Below are 10,114 nucleotides of genomic sequence, written 5' to 3'. Positions count from 1 at the left end.
CAACATAACCCAGACCTAAGTTCAAACTCAGACTCCTCGTAGGGCCACCAGGAATATCACATTTTTAGAGTTGTAAAATCTTAGATTACCACCTAACATGGGCCTTTCTAGTCAAACAAGGCTCGTGAAAAAACTCTCTTTGTAAATAGGGTTCCACAACAAAATGAAGGGTGATGATGTCTATGGAGGTTCATGTTGCTCCCCTTGCTAGGATCTGTTGTGCACGTCACCATGTGTTGTGATGTCGCAAGTTCAAAACCCAATGGTACGTAGTATAACTGGTGGTGTGCCTAACCCCCAGCTTGCCTATAAAAAAAATGTTAACAATGCAGGGCCATGGTGACGCCAAAAGCAGGTGTAGGCTTGAAGTTAATTCCCAACTACTGACACAATGCTCCAAGCTCATAAAAAGAGGAGAAAGAATATTGAATATTATAGTAGTAATTAGACACCCTTCGGTACATGATAAACATCAAAGCAGAAATACCAAACAATTCCCCATCCAATCATAACCCTTTTCCGTCAGAGAGAGTATTTTTTTTTTTTTACGGTAACAAAAAATATTCAACATATAAAAAAGAAATGACAAATTTTATTTAGGGGCCAACCTTTTGTCTTTAATTCTAAAAATAGGAAAACCTATTTACCCTTATTTCATAAATAGGCTCCCCTTTTTTGTAAAATTTCAAATATAATAAAATACTTTTCAGTCAAATAGAAACCTCATGTCAACATCTATCATCTTTAAAAACGTGATCCTTTTTTATTTTCTGTATTATTGTCTTTTGAAAAATATGCATTCATCTTCGTAAAGGAAAATATAAACAGTTTCCACTCTTAATGACTAAGGTTACTATTATAATTAGCTTATTATCTAACCTAGGACAATGATAAATTTAGGCCCTAGTCAGTTCGTAGGTAGTTTTCAGGAAAACAGATGCTTATATTTGAATTTTTAAAAAAGTGAGGTTCATTTTTGAAATGAGGTGTAAAAGAATAACCTCTAAATTAAATTCTCTGAAAAAGAATTAACCAACCAAAGTGAAAAATTGATTTAAAGAAAGATAAAAATAAATACTTGAGGCAAAGACGAGTCGGTACTGAAAAAGTACAAGCTAACTGAAAAATCGGTTAAAACACGAGAGAGAGGATTGATTTTAAAGAAAAATGCAGTGTAACTCAGAGCAAAATTACGATATTATATATATATATAGAGAGAGAGAGAGATTTGATTTGAAAAAGGAAATAAATATACGAGATATAAAAAGAAAATAATTACTAAAAAAATAAGTGAGAAAAGGGAACAAAAGCAATGAGAGAGAGAGAGAGAGATTTTAAAGGAAAAGGTTCAAATTAACATTTTGGTCTGAAAGCGAAAAAAATGCATATACATAAAGCGTGAATAAATGTTTTTAAAAAAAAAACGTGATTAATAAATGAGATATAGAGAGAGAAGGTTAAAAAAGAATGAAAGACCGTGACCTGTTACTGGCCTTCTCGGCCTCCGTGTTTGCCAGGGAGAAGACGAGAGAGAGAGAGAGAGAGGAAGGCGAGGGAGGGTAAACCCTAACCCTGAATTCCTCTCCTCCCCTGATCCCTCCTCCCGATTCGCTCTCTCTTCGGCAGATCTACGAGGAATTCTTTTCATTTTTCTCCGTGTAAGTCGATCGATTTTCCTTCGTATCTTATTTATTTTTGGGTTTTTTTCTTCGGTGGAATTTTGATGGCAGCATAGGGTTTGATTTCTTTATTGATGGTTGAGTAGTTACTGGGAATTCTAGGGATTTAGGCCCGGAGATTGATGAAGATGGCCTGTGGCGACTAAAATGGTTGAGAGAAAAACGGGAACGAGAGGAATTTTGTTATCGGAAAATGTTTTTTTTTTGCTCGATTGATGAATTTCTTCTGGTTACCTCTGTAACTTTTGTGATTTTTTCCTTAAGTAGATTTTTCTCGATTGATGAATCCGTTTTGATCTTTTGGTGTTTCCGGTTTGGTAGTTATAAGCATCCAGTGAAAATCGAGGGTTTGATTACACATTAATTAGTTCTTTTGGCTGTTTCTTTCCTCCTTATACTTTTCGTTTTTTGCCGAGTTCCCTGAAATTCTTTCCTAGTCTTTGGATTTTAGTTCAACGCTAGTGGAGAAAACCCGAGATGAGTCTACTGATGAGTTATTTGCGGGGCTTTTTCCTTTTTTGTTGTTGTTGGTGTTTCGTAAGGAAAACAGATGCTGAAAAAAAGGAGCATTCTTTGATTTTTTCCCGAGAAGAAAACAGAAGCAAGAATAGGAGAAGATGGTGGAGGGTTCCAAATTTGGGGATATTGGAAACAATGAGAATTTCTTCAATTTTGCTCCAGAGTACATCCGTCTGGCCGAAGGTTCACATATGTCGATCGATAGAATGAGCAGATTGCAAATGGGCAATGTTGATGGCTCGATTTCAATGTCCATGGCCGACAGCAGTGTTGGCTCGAACACCCCACTAGCACCCAACATGATGACTTATCCGAGCATCGGTACTGGTACCAATGGATCTGTTGGTCAAAGTGTATATAAGCCCGGTGTGGTCTCCCACACACTCGCTGAAGATGCATTGGCGCGAGCCTTGATGGACAATCGGTACCTGACCGAAGGTCTGGAACAATATGATGAATGGACAATTGATTTGAGTAGGCTTAGTATGGGTACTGCCTTTGCTCAAGGAACATTCGGTAAGCTCTACAGGGGTACTTATAACGGGGAGGATGTGGCAATCAAGATATTGGAAAGGCCTGAGAATAACCCAGAAAAAGCACAGTTGATGGAGCAGCAGTTTACTCAGGAGGTGATGATGTTGGCCACTCTGAGGCACCCAAATATTGTGAGATTCATTGGCGCCTGCAGGAAACCAATCGTCTGGTGTATTGTTACTGAGTATGCGAAGGGTGGGTCAGTCAGGCAGTTCTTGATGAAGAGACAGAATAGGTCTGTGCCGCTTAAGTTGGCAGTCAAGCAGGCATTGGACGTAGCCAGGGGGATGGCGTATGTGCATGGCTTGGGGTTTATCCACCGGGATCTCAAATCGGACAATCTGTTGATTGCCACTGACAAATCAATAAAAATTGCAGATTTTGGGGTTGCAAGAATTGAGGTACAGACTGATGGGATGACTCCTGAGACCGGGACATACCGATGGATGGCACCGTAAGTAGAAACATGATGTTATTTGTTTTTGATAGCTTTGTGTTGCATGTTCCATTGCTTATGTCAAACGTTGCACACCATATTGAATAAGCAATATCATAACAGCCACTTATATTTGTGCTATGTCTTAATCGGGGGTAATTAAGGCAGATTAAGTCGGTGGTTGTGCTGCAGTACTTATTTCTGTTTAGTGCAGCTTTTTCTGTTTGTGCAAAGTCAGGTTATTGTTTTCTGGTTTTTACTTTTTACATTGATTGACATACTCATGGTTTTTATTGTTGTTTCAGTAGTTGAGCAGTCCCTAAAAAGATATCATTTTTATGAAAATTTCTGTAACTGTCTCAACCTCGTAATGGATTAAGATGGACCTTAGTTAATGTATACGCAAGGAAATTTTGCGTGCTGGAAATTGTAATGACTGGTTCTGCTATTTTTTTTTCTCTTTTTATTTAGTGTTAATGCACAACAGGACTGGGTGCAAGTCTTATTTTATTATCTCAACAGCAGTACCTTCTTCTTGCATTATAAATTTCATTTATTTATTGAAAAAAGGAAAGACAGGCAAGAGTCAAGACACTTTTGTTTGTTCCCTTTATAGTCTAAGGTCATGGTTCACCTGTGTGAGCTGCACTCTGAGTGTTGAATGTGGTGTCTGTTGTGTTATCATTGTTGTTGGGTGAACAAAACTAGTAGAATATATAATATATGCATTGTTGCATGTTATGGTTGGTTTCAATTTTTTTTTTTAAGTACAGATATGTATCACTGTTGTTCTATATCAGTTTTTACGATATTTCTGTTGTTTTTTGTTGTGGTACTTCTCTTTTCCAATCGCTGAATACCTATTAATTTCCTGCACCATGTCTAGTTTAATTTTGAACCTTAAAGTCATCCTGAATTATAACTGTATTCAATCTTTATGTTCATGATAAATTGATATCAAGATGGATACGCTTCTACGCCTTCAACTTCTAATGTTGCACTACTTTTGCGTCATTGTTGTTTTAACGTGTAAAGTAGCCATATGAAGGTACTGTTGCATATCATTTTCTATTCTTCATTTGAAAAATGACACCAGGCTATAGTGAGACTGCTATAATAGCAGTAGTAGTTTAGTTTCATGTCTGGATATCCTCTCCAGAATTAAGCAATGTTTCTTTGATAATTTTTCAGACAGCAGCTGGAACAGGCATGTCATTGCTGTTCCAACTCGGATGCATGGTCTGCAGTTTCTTGCTGCTTTCAACTGACTGTTAGCTATTTACAACACTGGGAAACTTGTGGCTATTGTCTTGGGAACAAAAATTGCTCTTCATAAGGACAGTCTGTGAAACTTTTGAACACGTTTGTCATAGTAATTTTTCTGTTTTTCAAAGAAAAGTTTCATCATAGCAATTGCTGAACATAGTTTAATTTGAACCCTAGTGCTAGTGGTTATTGTGGAATTGTTTTGAGCTAGCATTCCTATCACATCTATTCTATTCTTAGGTGTTTGGAGGCTCGTGTCATTATTTTAAGGATATTTTCTTTCAGAAAGATGGAATTTCACATTCCATCATGTGGTTGCCAAAAGAAATGACACAGATCTTGCATTTAATCCTGCCCTATCTGTTGGGTCCATCAGATGTGACTAATTGTTGGATTTGGTTTGTATATAAGGCATCCCAAATGTGACTAATTGGATATCCTTTAGTCAGATTCGGGTTTTGAGTTGGAGCCAAAAGTAAATTTGCTACAACCTAATCCAACTCCGGATCTTAGAATGAGTCTTAATCTGACCCTATTATGACTGAAATCCGTTAAGATAATTGGATTAGGTTGGGTCCAATTCGTGTTAAGATCAAAGATAGTGTCATATGGGTTTGATTTCCAATTTGAAATATGATCTGATTAGGATATAAACTGTACGGGTTTGGGTCAGATATCCAACTAACCATCTCTGTTTAGTTGGGTTTGGTAAGAATTTTCATATCCAACAAATAATCCTATCCGGTTCAATCACAAAAAATAGAATCTGATTAGATTTGGATCCAGAGTTGGTTTTGTATTAGAATCCGATCAGATCCTCATGATCTGTGAAGGATGGGGGGATTTCAAATGGATATGTTTGAAAATGTGTGCTAGGTATTTAAGAAATATTAAAGCAAATTGTGAAGCATCCCACACTTTGTAAGCTTCATTTAATGCATCAAGGAACCACTTTATGTAGGTTTTGGCCATGCATGAATGGGTGCTTGCACTCTGTAAGTTGCAATAAACGCAGCAGGAAACCACTTTCTAGGGTTGAGCCACTTTTCTATTCACTTTTTTAAGTGTAATAGATGGCATGAACATTGGGTTCAGGCATGAACACATATTGGATCCAACGGAATCTGATTATCTTAATGGATTTCTGTTGGATTTATATCAGATTCAAATTTTATTTCAATAACAGGGCCCAGATTTGGTTGGAGTAATTCTACATCCAACTCCAACTGTGAACTCAAAATTGACTAAAGGAAATCCGATTAGTCGGATTTGTTATGACCTACATTCGAACTGAATCCAACCTGTTTACGTCCCTTGTGTCATTCCATATGGGTTCAATCACAGTGAAAGATAAAGCACAGGTCCCATACAAAGTTTAGCATAGCACCACAAACCTTCTTTCAAGTTACATTGTGTGCACTATGCAAGCTATAATGTGAATGAGGACTCTTCCCCACTTCAGAGCAAGCCTACTGCCTGGTATGCATGGCATAACTTAGAGGAACTCATGATGCCAAGTTGCATGTTTTAACAATGCAGAAATTATCTGGGAGTTGAAAATCTTTAGTTTTTCTCCTTTATTTTTGGTTAAGAATAACTCATGAAACATAAAAATAATAAAGATAAGAATATTGCTATTATTGTGATCCCCGTAAGTTACGTATTTCTGGTCTAATTGTGCATTATCAAATGATTTATTCTAATTCTATAAAACAGATCCATACCTATAAATACCTTAGGAATAGAGGAGAGAAGAAACATTGATACATTTCTTTCATTAAGACTTAATTGATTTGTTGTTTCAAAGATAATGAATTTGGATTGCTGTTTTACCAAAAGGCGATGAAGCTAGGTATAAAGATTCACAACTTTTCCAAGCCCAAGGGATTTTAATATTCCTGCATAAAGTCTTAGTTGGCATAGTTAAAATGGTAGGAGTCCAATGAAACTGTTGTGCATTAAAACATATGACTGAGATATACCACTACATATCCCAAAGAAGATTAACTAGCCAGTGTAGTTTCATTTCCAGGTCATGTGATCTGATACAAGGTGCCATGGTTTCCAAATGAACAATGATATGTAGTGGTACCTAAAATGGAAATCCACACTAAGACGGAAAGATTTGGTCATTTAGGTAAAACAAAAAGTTTGAAACTTCTTTGGAAATCCAAGCTTTCATAAATCCACACTAAAACAGAAAGATTTGGTCTTAAATTGCTGAAGATATGATATTAAGAAAGATTGTAAGCAACAATGTTGGGGAGGACAAAATTTGCTGAGGCTTGAGACAAAGAAACTTGTTGGAAATACTTGGTTGTAAGAATAACTCATTGTATTTTAGTAAAAAAAAGGATTATCATATCAGTATAGTCTTATTTCAAGTCACTAGGATCTGCATACCTGGAGTTCATTGGCATCTAATTTCCTAGAAAGTTTCTTTTTGTGTTTGGCATAAATCGGCACTAAACAGTGAAGATTCAGTCACAAATCGCCGAAAGATATGGCATTTAGATATTATTATAGCATCAGCATTTGGGAGGGATCAAATTTGCAGAGAATTGAGAAAACATCTCTTCTATCTTTGTCGTCTCTTTTCTTGTCCCATCTTATCCTTTTTTATTAACTATACTTTTATTTCTTTTCTATCAAAGCTGTTGGTTATTTGTTTAGCCAGACTTGTTCCTGATCCTAATTCTTGTTCTCATTCTCTTGTCAATGTAGTGTAAAATTCTTTTGTTCATCTGTTCTGTACTTCTATCAATAATATCCCATAGGGTTAGGCTTCCTTGACCTCACAAATTTCTTAACATGGAAGAACCAATTTGCCCTGTCATTGGGGGAAAGCACATGCAAAGGTATCTAGGTGGTTTAATGCCACTACTATCTGTAGGCATGTCACAAAGACATGTGGACAAGAGGACACATGACGTGGGTTTGACTCACAAGTTTGAATTTTTTTTGGAAGATACTAGTGTACACAATTTCATGTAGTTTTTTAACGTTAAAAATGCATTTTTTATTGAAATAAAACCTTAAAATATTAAACAATAAAAAAATATTAAAATAATGTCTTTATGTGTCAGTGTTTGTGTTCCTGTGTCCGAGCATGTCCCCTTGTGTCACCAGGGACATGCACCAAAATGGTGTGTCCTTGTGATATAGTCTGTAGTAAAGAGCTGAAAACAATAGGAGTTGTTTTCTGGTAGTTTTGGGCTAGCTGGGGATTGCCTCTGGTAGGCCTTCTAATTGGAGGCCACTTGTAAAAGACTGCACGATGTTTAACAATAATTCTGTTATTACGTTGAATACAGATTTTTTTTGGACACTTCCAAAACAATGAGAGATTACTGGGTTTATTTAAGTAAATCTAATTTTTTGCATTTCATCTCCCGGACCTGTGTTTGTATGAATTTTCGATTTATCATGTTTATCTTTTCTCCCTGGATTCCAATATCCATATGAATTATGTTGTACTGTTGGAGATGAGCAGTCTCTCCCCTTTTATGGCAATAACTCTATTTTTTGTGATTATTCAAAATGGCCCAATTTATGAGAATCTGAAAGCCATAAGGGAACTCTGAATGAACTTGGCTTGATTTGATCAAGGGTTGCAACAACTTAGATTATGCAGTTAATATTGAACTGAGGTTGATTTAAGCCCAAAATTGCTTTGCCAAATTCAAACTTCACTTAGTTTCTAGAACAGTAGACAATCAGACGATCTTATTTTTTTGATAAAAGAGAAAAAGATAATTCAGGAAACATTGTCCAGGACTAGTTAGCACTTTTTACATTCCAATCCCTTCCCTAGTAATTGTTCTTAACTTATTTTCTTTTGGATAGTCCAATGGAAAAATCCACCCCATCATCGACTGAACATTGGCTAGTCTCCAGTTGGTAAAACCCTTGAGGTCTCTCCCCTGCCCACCAGGGAGTCTTCAACCTTGCGGCAAGGGATGCCACCTGTGGTTTTCGAACTTGTGACGTCCGGTCAACTTGGTGACATTCACAAGTCGCCCCTACCAGATTAGTGGAACCCTTGTGGGCTGTTCTAAACTTATTAGTGTTAACATTCTCGTTATCAATTTGAGTGCACTGGTTATAATTTTCACCTACATTTGGCATCTTTTTTGTCAATACTGTAATTTTGAGTAAAATAATTATCTATGCTTCCAGGGAGATGATCCAGCACAGACCCTACACACAGAAGGTTGACGTCTACAGCTTTGGTATCGTCTTGTGGGAGCTTATAACGGGATCTCTTCCTTTCCAGAACATGACAGCAGTTCAGGCAGCATTTGCTGTTGTTAACAAAGGGGTGAGACCAGCCATTCCCCATGACTGCCTTCCAGTGCTTAGTGAAATCATGATTCGCTGCTGGGATGTCAATCCCGATGTGCGCCCACCCTTCACAGAGGTTGTCCGGATGCTCGAGGATGCGGAGCGTGAAATCTTGACAACTGTCCGGAAAGCACGCTTTAGATGCTGCATAACACAGCCCATGACGATGGACTAGTTATGGCCATAAAGTATTCAAAATCCTGTGTATTTATCCTATCTTTTATCTAGGCAAAGAATAACCTACTATCGGCTTCCAGTTTCTGGTATTTACTGGTATCTGGTATATCTTCATTGAGAGAGAGAGAGGGTGACTAGTAGAGCTTAATGTGTCGTACCTTCATTGAGGCGTGTGAGTCACCTGTCTGTGCTGTTCTCTGAAATCTCCACTTTGTTATGGGATTTGAGAGAGAGAGAGGGTGCTTGTGTGCATCCACGTATTGTCAAGACAGCAATTCACTATATGAGGAAAATATATGTCAAGCAAATAGCTATGCCTTGCGAAGAGGTTATGCCCTCCAAGGAAACATTAAGCTCTACTAAGAATCATTGAATTTCTCCCTTTTCCAACAAAAGGGTTCTTCTTTCTAAAATAAGTTGACGCTAGTCACAAAATTACTAGGTGCATTTGCACGTGAGAACCAAAGTTCAATATTGATCTTCAACGTACCATTTAGGAAAGTCAGCCCTGTACTGTCGGCTAGCAGTGGCCGAACCGCTTGCCAGTGGGTGTCGTGGACGCAACCAAAGCTCTACCGTATATAGCATGATAAGGCTGGCCCTATTGACAGAGTGTAGTCACCATGGTTAGGGATGCAAATGAGCTGGGTTCGAGATGAGCTTGGGCTGGCTCGGCTCGGCTCAACCTTTTGCACGGGATCGAGCTGAGCTCGAGCTGAATTCCTTTAATTTATTTATGTTTAGGTTTTTGAAAATCATGTCAAAAGCCTTTTTGAAGGAAGGGAAATCAATGAGACTTGAACTCACACCACTTCCAATGGAGACCAACAACCTACCCATTAAGATAGGATTTTTCTTTATAACCATATTATGAACAAATAATACATATATAAAGTCTAATTTCTTTATGTACCTATGTGAACCAAGCTTAGTCAGGCTTACTGATCTTATTCGAGCTTGACTGGCTGTTCAAGCTCAGCTCATTTACGTGTACCAAGCCTTAACTCTTGTTCAAGCTTGGCTTATTTATTTATTTTTGAACGAGTTCGAGCCGAACTTAAATGGGTGGAGCTCGAGCCAAGACCGAGCTAGCTCGGCTGGTTGTGCATCCCTAACCATAGTTACTAGATTAAATTCCTTAGTATGCGAGACATGAAGC

The 10,114-nt window shown here is 37.6% G+C and overlaps 1 protein-coding gene across 4 annotated transcripts; it reads left to right on the top strand.

The window, feature by feature from the left end:
* The first annotated feature begins 1,494 nt into the window (after positions 1–1,494).
* LOC149820473 (serine/threonine-protein kinase STY13-like) lies at positions 1,495–9,350 on the top strand. 4 transcript variants are annotated; one of them, XM_089982840.1, is made up of 3 exons: positions 1,495–1,658; positions 2,272–3,186; positions 8,614–9,350. In XM_089982840.1, the coding sequence occupies exons 2-3, from the start codon at positions 2,297–2,299 to the stop codon at positions 8,951–8,953; spliced, it is 1,230 nt and encodes a 409-aa protein (XP_089838966.1). In that variant the 5' UTR covers positions 1,495–1,658; positions 2,272–2,296; the 3' UTR covers positions 8,954–9,350. The 4 variants fall into 4 exon arrangements, with proteins under 4 accessions (XP_089838966.1, XP_089838965.1, XP_089838964.1 ...); XM_089982839.1 differs by having other exon boundaries at positions 2,222–3,186; XM_089982838.1 differs by having other exon boundaries at positions 1,495–3,186.
* The last annotated feature ends 764 nt before the right edge of the window (positions 9,351–10,114 follow it).

The sequence above is a fragment of the Nuphar pumila genome, chromosome 12, assembly GCF_984573655.1.
Source record: "Nuphar pumila chromosome 12, dmNupPumi1.hap1.1, whole genome shotgun sequence".
NCBI lineage: Eukaryota > Viridiplantae > Streptophyta > Magnoliopsida > Nymphaeales > Nymphaeaceae > Nuphar > Nuphar pumila.
The sequence above is the reverse complement of the archived record's forward strand: the minus strand, read 5'-3'. Positions and strand labels throughout refer to the sequence as shown.